The following is a 13,663-nucleotide window of genomic DNA, read 5'->3' on the forward strand; positions in this document are numbered from 1 at the left end:
ATTTACGATGTGTGAAAGTTTGAACAGTTACGTGTAATTAAAAGTCTACTTTTTGATGTTTTTTAACAGTTTTTTGACGAATTCATGATGTTGCGATCACATCTATTAATTTAAATTCAGCCAATCCTCACAAATTTCGCACGGCCCCAAAATTATGTCCAATCAGCACAATATTTCTGCAGTTTTGACCAGTCTGACTAATATAATCCAACAGAGTATCACAGCAGCCACTGCGACTCCAGAGACAGGTGTTGTGACAAATTTTGTGACATCACAAAACGGTGGTTCTGGTCGATCCGGGACTCAACGTGGCTGAAGTTCGTTGACGGTCGAATTTAATTATCCCTTGAATGCTCTAGAAGGACCTTTGAAGAAAATAACCTGACTAAACATCCACTGTTCTAAATGATCCTTTGATAGAGCTTAACATTCACTACAGGTACCATTCAAAACTATAGCAGTAACCAATATCGTTGCTTGTACCCCCTGGTGGTTTCTCCACACACAAATTTACAAATCACAGCACGCTCTTCTGCAGCAAACAGTGTTGCAAAAGATACAGAACACATCCAATCTACATGTCCAATATATACACATATACAGAAATTTGCTACAATAATGGCCCCATAGTGCATATCTGATAATCTTAAATGTGAAAACTCATCCATAATAATCAGTTTTTATTGCATCACATATTTATATGAATAGTCACTCTATTTTATAACACATTGGTGTATTTTCTTATTAGGTTTTTATACTGGTGTTCCTGTGTGTAAGTAACCGGAGTGACACACAATGCATTTCACTGCACATTGTACTCTGTATGATTGTGTATGTGACAAATAAAGTTGATTTGATTTGAGGATAGGGTTGTTACCTGCACTGCTGTAAACATTCCCCTTTTAGAGTGTCAATCCTGCAATGAGGAGATTATTATGGGAAAAGTACCATTTATTTATTTTAAGAATATTTGTATATGTTGCAAAAAACTTAACCACTTAGACCTTGTTTCATATTCTGTGCACTGAAATCCTTTTGTTGTGAACCTGAGCCTTTTTCTGTGTAAAGCAGTCACTTATTTAGCAAATTGACCGGTTTATGCAAAAACAATAAAGCTTTAAAATGTTGCAGCTTTTTTAAAAAGCTGCCACAAAATCAGGCGTTTTCGGCCGCAACAATCACACAAATTGGCTGGAAAATTCTGGCGGGACTGATTTAAAGAAAAAATGCCAACTCGAGATCAAAGTGGAATTATTTCTACCCTTGATTTAACAATGATCCAACACAAGCAAAATTGTTCACGTGAGTAGCACTGCTACTTTGCTCATTCCCAATGCTGCGCAGATCCTTTTACTGTCTTCATTCTTGATTCACCACAGGGCAGGATGTGATCCTCCTCTTAGATCTCTAATGAGGTAATAGCTACTGAACGATGTTTATCTTCAGGGAGATGGCGTCCATGCATTGTTGAAGCATGTTTATGGTATAAACTAGAGTAAGACATTATGCAGCAGACGTGCCCATTCACAAATACAAACTCTGATGAAGACAGTACTCTGTGTACTTCAGTAAGTGTTGATGCTGATATTGATTTGGCGCGGGTGGTTGTTGCAGACTGTTGAAAATGTGTTCCATCCATTGTCCCTACTTAGTTTACTGCGGCTGCCATTGATGCTGCTGACTGGAGGAGAAAGCACTTTTCTCCATAATGATTTCTTATTGTCTCTCCATTCACATACTTTCATATCACTTCTCACATGGGTCATGTCGCCCATTTGTTTTCTCTTATCCTTTTCCACCTTGCACTCCTCTTTCTCTTATACGACTCTCTCTCCATCCCTTGTTTTTTTTTTTTTTTTTTGTCCACAGATCATCGCAAATCATCACATGCAGTCCATCTCCTTTGCATCTGGAGGAGACCCAGTGAGTCACACAGTCCTCACTCACTCACTCGCTCACTGGACATTTTTCATAGTTCTTCTACCAGTGTGTCCCTCCTTTCTGTCTCTTATCATTTCCTCCTCCTAATAATACTTCTCACTCCTTTTATTACTGTCTTTCCGGTTTAAAGGTTTGCTCTTTAAAATGTAATATCTTTTCTCTGGCTGTTATCTTTTTCTCAGCTCATAGTGTCAGTGTGTTTATCTGTTAAAAACTTCTTCTTTCGTCTTTCTTCTTCTCTTCAACCTTTTTTTCTTCATTTTTTTTCTATTGATTTTTTTCTGTCTTAAACCCCCCCCACATCTCTTAATGGTCCTGCCCTCATCTCTCGTCCTCAGGATACGGCTGAGTACGTAGCATATGTGGCCAAAGATCCAGTCAACCAGAGAGGTGAGCAGAAACGGGAACAATGGCAAAGTTGCCAAACAAGGGAGAAAATCTCAAATCAAACTTTGGGGTTGACCTTTGATCCATGGTTCGATCTCTACAATAACATAAAGTTTCACTTTTAATTGATCTGTATATAAGCAAGCATTTTTTTAAAATAACAAAATATATAAAATATTCTATTTCGATCAGTTTTAATTGTCATACTAGAGATGAATTTGCACAGATATAACTTGCTAGTATTGACGTTTTTTTTTTTTTTTTTTGTATTTAGTTTTCAGTGTGACTTTTAACAGCTGTCCATGTACATCAGATGAAAAATAGCCACTAGGCTCACTGTGGTACATTTCCTGTGATGTTTATGAATGTACATTGTCCCTGTCAAATCAACAAAACAAAACAAAAATAGTTACTACACATAGAAAACACTAGTTTTCACATGGATAGATACATGTCAGGAATTTGAGAATTTATATTTGATTGTTTCCAAAAGAAACCAATGAAACTTTTTGGGTTTGTCACAAATTTGGAATGTATGAATAAATACAAAGATTTCTACACTCACCTCAGCATACTCATTTATTTCCACGATCATGGTAATATGAAAGGCACAGTAAAAAGAAGATTGCTTTGAAATGTCACATTTAGATGAATAAATATATTAGTGTTTCCCAAACTATCTTGCTCCATGTACCCCTTAGCCTTTATTTCTTATCGCTAGTACCCCTTAGCTCATGTTGTACATTATTTATCTGTGTCTGCAGGCTCGTCTCAACTCTTTCCTTTGTCTCGTCAAACATTAACCTCAAATTTCGGCCTTTTTATACATTTATTTCTAATGTTTTGCTCATTTTAGAATTTGAACTTCATCTTTTGGGCATTCTAAAAGAGTTGTGCCACAACTTATTATTGATAGATGAGAAAAAAGTCTTTATGTACCTCCTGAGAGGTGTTCAAGTACCCCTGGGGTACATGTACCCCAGTTTGGGAACCACTGATATAGATGCTATTGTGCAAAACAGGCTGTACAGCTTATACATATTTGTTTGTTTTTGCTCATAAAGCCTTTAAACATCTTCTTTGTTCCCTTCTAAAAGCATGTCATATCTTGGAGTGTTCGGAGGGTTTAGCCCAGGAAGTGATCAGCACCATTGGCCAGGCCTTTGAACTACGGTTTAAACAATACTTAAAGAACCCCCCAAAACTGGTCACACCTCATGACAGGTGAGGATTCAAAATGTTAGTTTCCTCCCTACAAAGTATGAGAGCATTCACATTGACACATCGTTCTAACTCTAGAATGGCTCCATTTGATGGCTCTGCATGGGAGGAGGAGGATGAAGAGGCTGCTCCGCCTCCTGATGTCCCATACTATAATCACTTTCCTGGAAAGCAGCCTCCCCCTGGTGGACTGGTTGACATGAGAACACGCCCAGGAGCCACACTGGTGAGAAAACATAAAGTAGAGGCATGCTTCAGCACATCTCTGAACTGGATATACTGATGTCAAGCCATGATGTACAAGCTAGGAATCTAGCAGCTTAATGTGTTAAGAGCTTTTATATAAAGAGCGTTGTAAATAGTGTAAGGATGCTTTAGAAGTAGGTATTTGATGAACATTAGCACTGACCTTTGCAGTTCATTTAAAAGGCCCACGCATGCATTTATTTTGAAATACTAGAATGTTGAAGACGGTTTATTTTTCTCTTTGTTTGCAGCCATATGGACAACCAGGTCAGAATGACATTCATAAACAGCCTCTTCCACCTCTACCAGGTGAGCTTGGCCTTTTTCCCTCTGTGTTTCTCTTTGTAAAGTATTTTCTGTTAAAAATTTCAAAGAAGAGCAATTTATCCATCACTGAGACCTAGAATTGAATTTCTTTTCCTTTGCACTTTTCTTTGCTGTGACAAGTATGGGCATGAAAATGTAATACTTTTTATATATATATATATATATGTATATATATTGTGGTGTTAAAACGCGAGACCTTATTTAAAAATGAATAAATCTAATTAATAATAATCTGTCACACAATGCCTCAGGATTTTATTTTTTTAAGGTTATTGGAAATTGTTTAGAGGAAACTGATGGTTCGTTGTGATTGCTTTGCTCTAGTTTGTGCCAAAGATGGGGCACGGGAGATGTTTGATGATCCGTCCTATGTCAATGTGGATAAACCTCGCCCTCCAGTTGCTACAAATGGGAATGCTCACAGAGATGCTTTTGACATGAGTAAGTGTCTGTATGTGTCATGTCTAATGAAACAACTGGTCATTTAAATTGTCGCTTGGAAGTTTAACTGAAAAAGATCATTTGTGATATGAGTGCTTGTAAATGTCAGGAGCTGTGGGCTGTAATCAAATGTATTAGAGGTTCCATTTGCAACCACTCGCATGTATGAAAAAATTACAGCTCTTTGTCTGAGCAATGATCTTAAGTACCGACAGGATTCAACTTGACTGATGTTAATTATAAAGGCCAGTTGTCCTCAGAGGGCAGGCACTGAGGAAAATATGAAAATTAGAGAGTGTTGGTTCCATAACAAGTTCCCTTTACATCAGTGTTACTAATAACCAGTTTTTAGGGGGTTTAATTATCACTTTTCAAACTTCCAATACCATACCGATGTTGCAGCCTTGAGTTCTGGTTGATACAGACATTGTTAAGATATTACTCAAAGGACAATAGTCAGAAACAGGAGTTTTGAGGAAAACTAACCCATTTATTATTAACCAATAGGTTACATACATTTTAACCTTAAACTTCAGAATATTCTACAATTGAATACAATTAATGAATGAAATAATATATTAAACAAGAGCCTGAAAAATAACATGAATTAATCATATAACAAAAAATTGTGTTTTTAAAGTGCAAAATTCAAATTCAAGTTCAATGGATGGTTTATTGTGGCACTGAGGAGAAAATAGGACGTTGAACTGGATTTGTCAGAGCTAAAGATGTTGTGTATTTTTACTGGGAAGGAGTGAAATGAGCAAGATTAGGAAATGTTATATTAGAGGTACCGCTCATTAAGACAGTTGGGAGAGAAATTAAAAAAGATGTAGCTGAGATTAGGGCTGGGCGGTATACCGGTTCAAACCGAATACCAGTATATATTGTCGTTATGATATTAATTTTTAATATACCGCCATAACAGTAGTGCCCTGGTGTTATTTGTGGTGTAAATCATACGTGTAAATAGATTAAAAAAAAAAAAGATACAAATGAAAGCTGCATGTGCCTGCAAGCGCATGCCTCTGCTAGAGGAGAACGACACTCACAGACACGGCAACACGGCTAGCTTAGCATGTCGGCAGCAATACACGAAAAAGAGGGCAAAGGATCATAATTTGTAATTCTATAACGCAGTTATAAGGCCTGGTGGAGCTGGAAACAAAACGCTACCTTATTCACCATAAGAAACCACCACACCACTGAGTATGCAGCATTTAAAGCTAGAAATCAAGCTAACGCTAAAGCTAAGCTAGCACAAAGAGCCAAGACCCATTGGGCTGCTGTTGCAAACTTGTATTACTACTAGTGTGGAATTATTCTACAATAGTCACTCATCATGACAGTAAATCAGACCATCCTAATAAGTAAATCTATTGCAGTAATTCCTCTCTCAACCAGTAGAAAATGCAGTGAACACCTGATTATGCATGAAAAAAAAAAATATCTTCATATACCGTGAAACCGTGAAATGTAGAATTTTGAAAAATACCGTGATATACATTTTTGGTCATACCACCCATCCCTAGCTGAGGTAGTGTTATTCATATATGTTGGAGAGATGGTCGCTTTGTAGGGAAAAGCATGCTACAGAGAGAGAGAAGAGGAAATGCATTGAAGAGATTCATGTAGTGAGGGAGGATATACAGGCCGTTGATGGGAGGGAGGAAATAGCAGACAGAGGGCAACCCCTCATGGAAAGATGTCGACAGACATACAGCCATTTGGTCACATGCTTCATTCAGAAACAGAAAAGTATGAATTCATTCATGTTTTCTCTTCTGTTTGTTTAAGAGCCACTTGATGACGCTCTCGGGGTCTCAGGCCACAATTGTCCCAACTCAGTGGCTGCAGCGCCCTCTCTGGTACAGCAGCTGCAATGTGAAACCTGGTTCCACGGCAGCTTAAGTCGCAGGGAAGCCGAGGTGCTGTTAACTCGAGATGGAGACTTCTTAGTGCGAGAGTCCGGAACCACGCCAGGACAATATGTCCTCACGGGACAGCAAGGTGGACAGCCCAAGCACCTGCTGCTAGTCGACCCTGAGGGAGTGGTGAGTGTTTGTAGGAGGACAATAAGGGGAAAACAGTGTAATGGCAAGGTTTTGGGTCTGTAGGTAATAAAATATTCCCTTTTTTTTTATTTTTTGTAGGTTCGCACAAAAGACCATCGGTTTGGAAGTGTTAGTCACCTGATCAGTTACCACATGGACAACAGACTTCCTATCGTGTCAGCTGGGAGCGAAGTGTGTCTGCAACAGCCGGTCGAGCGCAGGGCCTGACACTCCACACACTAATGCAAAATCTACCATAATTACACACACACAAACACACTGCAACACAATTTATCTACACGTTGATGTGATAGCCACCTTAATCCTGGAATTGCTGCGGTAGATATGGTTATGGACACAACTTCCTGTGACATATCTGTAGTTTATTTTGGAAAAAACAATATCATTTTGCGGTTATGCTAGTTTATTTGAACAACTGTTGAAAAAAAGTTTTTAAAATGATCTTGTCTAAATTACTAACAATTCATGTTGATATCTCAGTCTCTCCAACTTCACAAATTGAAAGAAACACAATTTCTCCGTGCCGATATCACATGACCTCAGTCATTTTTAATCACAAATTGTTTCTGGAACTCTCATATTTTCTAAAATCCTACTGTTTGTTACAGCCCCACAAATTTGTCACAAAATCAAGGACTTTTGAAGCATCCAGTCCAGCAAGGACTGCTATTGCTTGGATATTGTCAGTGCCTTACATGCTGTATATTAGGCTTTATACCGCTCTGATCGGCTATATCGGATCGGCCGATATTTTGCATTTTATGAAATTAATATGATCGGCTGTAATGTCTTAATTTGCAGATCCGATCAATGACGTCATTTAAAATTTCTGTAGGTGCTCCCATTGCATTGTTTTATCGTCTCATTTAAACCGAAGAGTTGTTTGTTTTACATGACACAGTTTTATTTTACTCATATTTGTGCACAAAGGTGAAAACCTATGAGCAAACGGCATGAAGCTATCCCTAGCTTCAGGGTTATTTCCCTCGCTTCACAGCAGTCATTGAGTCTGACATGGGACTTCGGCAAAATAAACTTTGCAGCTGTTGTATTAAACCGATCACTCAGAAACGTCTTAAAGCTGATAATCGATCGGTCACAGACACTCCCTCATGCCGCACACTGGTCGAGAGACTAGCGCATTAATTTACAGTTAAAAGGCCACGCCCCCACACACACACACACACACAAATGTTATGTTTAAGTCCTGCATGGAATTCTTCAACTCTTCTACTCCCTCACAGTCACAAGGCTGTGTTTAGGTCCTGAAACATGGTACCGTTTGATTTTATGTGAATGTGTATCAGGTTACACTTAGTACCCAAGGAATTTGGTCGGTACCTACAAAAAACCAACCTGAATTCATATGATCGGATCGGTGATTTGTGTAACTTTTTTTTTTTTTTTTTTTTTTTTAAATTCACTGACTGGTGATCGGCCCAAAAGTGCTGGTCGTGTAAAGCCTACTCTATATCAGGTATACGTGGGGTTGCAACCTGGGAACTGCTCTTTTTTTCCCAAGCCAAATATCTGTGACCCACTTATTTGGCCCCTGAGCGAAAATGAATTAGACACCCCTGATATACTGTAGAGGAAATAAGACATTATTTTTAGGGTTCTTATTATTAATAAATCCAGAAGCTGAAGCTGTTGTAAGTCAACTTGTTACTTTGACTGAGACGTTAGACACTTGTTCAACAAACAAACCCTTATTTTCTTTATTATTATTTGAGCCATTCCACTAGAATGGAAGTAGTGCCCCCAGAAATAAGGTGGATAAAATGCAAAAATACATTCAACACACATACAGTATACAGTACACACACATACATGGTAAAGAAAACCAAGAGAGAAAAAATTGTTTTTATTTACTTTTGAAAACATATTTGCTGCTGTTGCCACATTTTCCTTCCCTCTGAAAGCCAAACTGTGATCTCCAGTCCTTCCCTTCTGCCCAGCATCCGCTGGTCACCTCCCCTTTGTACAAAATCAGTTCTTTCAGCTTACTGTGAATCATGCGTTTAAAAAAAAAAAAAAAAAAAAAAACATGTTTATTGTATGAAAAAGTTTTTCAATTTAAATGTGGTGGGGGGGATCGTGAGACTTTGTGAGACAAATGGATAAAAAAGCAAGTCTTTGAGTGTTTATAGGCATTCGGTCTTTTATTTTGCAAAGTGAGGATTTTAAGTACCACCTGGACTGAATGATGAAGTGCTTTTGGTTTCACAGCCTGAACTTGACCTAAACAACCCGTCTTTGTTCAAGTGTCACCTGAGCACTTTCAGCACCAATTAAGACTATGGCATTTTTGTGGATACAAGTATGCATTTACAACTGTGCTTCCAATGTAATCAGGAGATCCCACCCTAACCACTCCCCCTTTTCAAGGACTTTGACCCCTGGATAAAAGTCAGTATGCAAAACTGGGACTGCTATACCAATGACCATAGCTCATGGTTATGTTTTTTAATCTTATTTAGGACATTTCTCTTGAGAGTCATCACTCATGGGACATTTTGTGTGCAGGAGGATCAGCTTTATCTCACTAATGGCTTTGTAAACACCAACACCTTTACACTGCACCACATCTCACGCCAAAGAACTCAAGTTGCTAATGGAAGAAAAAGGAAAAGCCGTGACGATTATCAGCAGCTGTTGGTTTTTGGACTTTGATGAAGTGAAACCCATTAGATTGTGGTTGACTGTAGAGAGAGACTGGATCTGAATACATAAGTAGAAAAGAAGCTTTTGTTCTCTCCAGGTACACTTTAGTCATCCACACACACACACACACACGCAGTACACTTGGAGAAGCGTAGACCAGGTTTTCTTGCTTTCCGTTACCACCTTGGGATGTGTTTGCTTTGACAATCTCCAGTTTGAGAGCATTCAGCCTGAAAAAAAAATGTGTTTGTTAATGATTACATCTTGATTAATTGTGACACAGATTTCTCTCCACAATAATAATGCAATGTGTGTGTGTTGTCACAACAGCTTAGGTCTTTTATGTCTATTGAAATGTTTCTTGGGTTTTATGTAAATCCTATGAGGGGAAATCAGTATATACAGTATATATACTATATATATAAGGAGGTATAGCTTGACAAGACAACAATGCATTTTTCTCGCTGCATTGATTGCAATAAAAGTTGCAGCCAAATTACAGCTCAGTATGATGCCTCCACTACCTTGTTATAATCTTCTTTGCCACCTCCTGATGTTTTTTTATGTTTTTTAAAGGTGCCTTGTTTATTGAATAGTTACGTCACTCCGATGCAGTCACCTTATGTACTTAATTCAACGTACAAAAATGCCTCTGAGCTTCACAGAGATTCTGCAACTAAGACACTCCACTATACGCACACACACACACAAACCAACCGATCCAGTGATGGCAATCTTTTTGGATGCAACCTTCCTGCATTCAGCTTCTAGTCACAGATACTTGATGTCACCAAAGGGGCGGGGCCAGGTATTTCCTGATCATCTGTATATAACATCCGCTTTAGATTATTCTGCTTAGTGTTGTATATTGTTGTATATTTAATGGCGTATTTGATAAGTCATGCAATGCTAGACAACACGGCATTAACGTAGCACTATTTGAATTCAAAGACTGATGCCAAAATTATTAAATGTGAGAAGGGATCTTTAGAAATTGAACTGTAAATCAGCTCTTAGAGTCTGAGGTATAGGATCATGTGTAACCATGTACAATCATACACGTATGACAGAGTGAAAGCTGGGCCAGTTCGACATTGAACTTGTGGTTGGAAAACCCTGAAATAAAAGTCCAGCCAGTGCTCTGTTTGATTGTTGTAAATGTGTCGTTAAAAACAAAACCCTCATTTGACCATGTGTATTAATTGTGAACAGGTCTTGTGTTATCATGGCTGATCACAGATGCCTTTGTTGCATGAAAATTCTTTCATAAAAAAAAAAATAAAAAAAAAAAACGATGTTGGTGTTGATGGTTGTCGACGTTTTGCTGTTGTAATTTTTACCTTGTTTTGAAAGCCAAAGGTTACTTTGACATCACGATATGTGCACAGATATGAATTCTTACTTCCTGGGATTTTTGTTTTCAGACTTTTTTTTTTTTTTTAAGGGAATCATGTCTGTTTACATCTATACCTGAAAATATAGATTACATAAATAAATTCATATATTGTTCATCCTTCTTAGTGTGTTTGACTTTTAATTGACACAATGTTTTAATGCAGCATTTTTCAAACTGATTAAAATTACCTTTTCATTGTTTTCCAATGAACACATCACACCTAATAAATATTAAACAACTGTATTGTATAGTTATATAAATCTAGTTAAATTAAAATGCAGTACAAAAGTATTGTACATCTTGTCGCTACTCTGTATTTGCAAAACACTTTAATACACATTATTAAAAACTAATTCTAAACAAAAAAACATTTCCTGGGGTCGCCAGAAATTTGTGATATCAAAATGGGGTCGCGACCTGAAAAAGGTTGTGAACCTATGGCTGTGCAAGTAATCGAAATTCAATTTTGATTACAAAAATAACAATCGAGATAAAACGATAATTTAAATATATATGTATATTTCGTGTTTAAAATTATACATGTGTTTTATTTGATAAATAAAAGATATCGACAAAGAATAAAGCTTTGTACACAGAAAAATTCTTAAAACTAAGTTGTTTTATGCACTTGCAGCCAAGCTCCTCTGCCCCTAACTAATGCACTTTTAATGCAGTATACATAAGTGAACATACTTTTTTTTCAAGTTGCACTTTATTACTTGTAAGTGTTCAGAGAATATATTTCACAGTGTTTCATACTAGAGTGAACATACTTAAACTAATAATTTGCCTTCCCATTTAATTGCTACAGTTCTGTCGCAATTTACAAGTATCCGTAGAATGCAGCTCAGTTGCAGTGCACTGCATTTACAAAAGGGCACATACTTGAATTTTAATATTTTAATTAAGACTTTGCACCTTTACATTACATTACAACTTTTCTGGCTGACAATCATTTGAATAATCATGAGTTCAATTATGACTAAAATAATTGAGAATATTGTTTTTTTTTTTCTATAATTGAGCAGCCCTATGGGAACCACTGATTTAATTCTTTACTCTCTTTCCTTGTTTATTAAAAACCTCCAGAAAATGTAATACAGAATAAAATGACAAAGCACCAACTGCCAGAAGCTATGATCACTCTTCACATACTGTCCTGAACAAAGAGTATAGTGGAGCGAGCAACTGGAAAGCTCTTGTTTGTGAACCAATGGGGGTGTTGACAGTAGGGGGCTTATTCAGGGTTCATTAGGGTCCTGGCAGAGTCAGTATGTTTGGGGGGCACCGTGCAACAGAGGAAAACGGAAAACAGCAAAGGTAAACAGTGTTAAATCAGTCAGTAGATGTTTTAAACAGGAGTAGAGTTAGGAAAATGCCAGGTGGGAAAGGAAGCAGCTTGTAAGTTGTTTGAAAAATTATAATTAAACGTGCAAACTTGGCCAGGAATACAAAGCAGAGCTTAGCTGTTGGACGAGCCTTGTCGGAACCTATTTGTAACACCTTAAACTCTGCTTTTTCTCAGGTTTTTGCACTCGTTGAACTCTTTTTCCTCTCTGGAGCAATGCACCCACAGAGACCTCTACCCCAGGCTGTGCCCGTGCCCCCCTCCTCACTGGGAGGGCACCTGAGAGACTTAGCCATGGGCCTTGGACGGGGCAAGAACTTTTTAGGTGGAAACGTTGCCTATGGTTTCATCCAGTCTGTGAAGGAATGTCTCTACTTCCTTCTCTGCTGCTGGTGCATCAAAGAGATCTTGGACTAAAACGAAAGAATTGTTAGTAGAAAACTTTGACTGCAATATTAACTTTTGATCCAACTATTTTTTTTTTCTTAAACGAAGAAAGTATGATTGCTGTGGTATGTATGGCTGTACTTTAATATGTTTCTTGAATCAATTTCAAGCCAAAGTTTTTGTGATGTTTAGCAATATAGGTATTTTTTAATAACTGATTGATTGAGGAACCCATGGATGAAAATAGATATATTTTTTGTTCTGTTTTTCAGTGTTTCGCCGCTTATCTCATCATCGAAGAAGCTTATCTGCAAAATTTGAGATCATAGTGATGATACTCAGTGATACAATACTATGACAGAATTGGCTGTAGAATTTATTAAAGGATTAACTCAAAATACATGTCTTTGTGTATGATTTTTTGTTAATGGGGTTTTGAAAATATGCATAGAATACATAGGGAAAACAGTTTTAAGGAAAGGCTCAGACATGCTTTTAATCATCCTGGAGCTTTCAAAGGTGGAGTTTTGTACACTATATATTACTGTACAGTAATATATACCATTTAAAAAAATATTTTGGAATAAAATGTATTTACTATAGGATCTGACTTTGAACAAGGATGATTCACTTTTAAATGAGGATTGTATATGAATAATCAGGATTAAGTAAGTGCATTGATATTACCAGAATGCTGTTGAATAAATATCAAAAAATAGAAAAACACCACAGTTTTACCCCTAGAATTATCAAAATGCTGGTCCAAGTGTTAATTACTCAACAATTTGATATCATCTTGGGGATATCTTAGGAATTTTTAAATTGTATAGTCTATATATATATCGTGCCACAATATATTGCGATATTATAACATCACAAGATTCAGCGTTGCTAGTACAGGTATTGCGGGGGTGGGTGGGGCGAAGCATTATTTTCTATTCCTGCTTCATCTGTCTCAAGTGAATGCGTGTGTTTTGTTTTTTTCTTTAATGTATTCCTATTGAGTTTAAAAAAAAAAAAAAAGGTGATACTCAAAGTTTGAAGTCAGATAAAAGCATGTTTATTTCTGCAATTTCTATTTTTTATTTTTTTATTTTATTTTTTCATTTTCAAAATATTGTATCATTATCGTGAACCTTTATCGTATCGTAACGTGAACTCTGTCTAATGTCTTATCGCTGGTGGGCGTAACATTAAACAGTCATGTGTTGCTTCACCTGTTTGTGCCAA

At 37.2% G+C, this 13,663-nt stretch overlaps 2 protein-coding genes across 4 annotated transcripts in view; both read left to right on the forward strand.

Annotated features, from left to right (window-relative positions):
- shc1 (SHC (Src homology 2 domain containing) transforming protein 1) overlaps positions 1-10,815 on the forward strand; it is a 28,290-nt gene extending 17,475 nt beyond the window's left edge. For 2 of the 3 annotated variants that reach the window (XM_028469705.1, XM_028469703.1), the window contains 8 exons: positions 1,870-1,923; positions 2,280-2,331; positions 3,426-3,552; positions 3,628-3,775; positions 4,047-4,104; positions 4,447-4,563; positions 6,361-6,617; positions 6,717-10,815. In XM_028469705.1, the coding sequence (XP_028325506.1) occupies positions 1,870-1,923; positions 2,280-2,331; positions 3,426-3,552; positions 3,628-3,775; positions 4,047-4,104; positions 4,447-4,563; positions 6,361-6,617; positions 6,717-6,845 (942 nt within the window). In that variant the 3' untranslated portion in view covers positions 6,846-10,815. The remainder of the gene's footprint in view (positions 1-1,869; positions 1,924-2,279; positions 2,332-3,425; positions 3,553-3,627; positions 3,776-4,046; positions 4,105-4,446; positions 4,564-6,360; positions 6,618-6,716) is intronic. The other variant, XM_028469704.1, reaches the window with a different exon arrangement.
- Positions 10,816-10,997: 182 nt separating this feature from the next.
- On the forward strand, positions 10,998-12,512 carry lenep (lens epithelial protein). The gene has a single exon (XM_028471454.1). It carries the CDS (start codon positions 12,263-12,265, stop codon positions 12,461-12,463), a length of 201 nt encoding a protein of 66 aa, XP_028327255.1. The 5' UTR covers positions 10,998-12,262; the 3' UTR covers positions 12,464-12,512.
- The last annotated feature ends 1,151 nt before the right edge of the window (positions 12,513-13,663 follow it).

Source organism: Gouania willdenowi, chromosome 16 (assembly GCF_900634775.1).
Source record: "Gouania willdenowi chromosome 16, fGouWil2.1, whole genome shotgun sequence".
Taxonomy (NCBI): Eukaryota; Metazoa; Chordata; class Actinopteri; order Blenniiformes; family Gobiesocidae; genus Gouania; species Gouania willdenowi.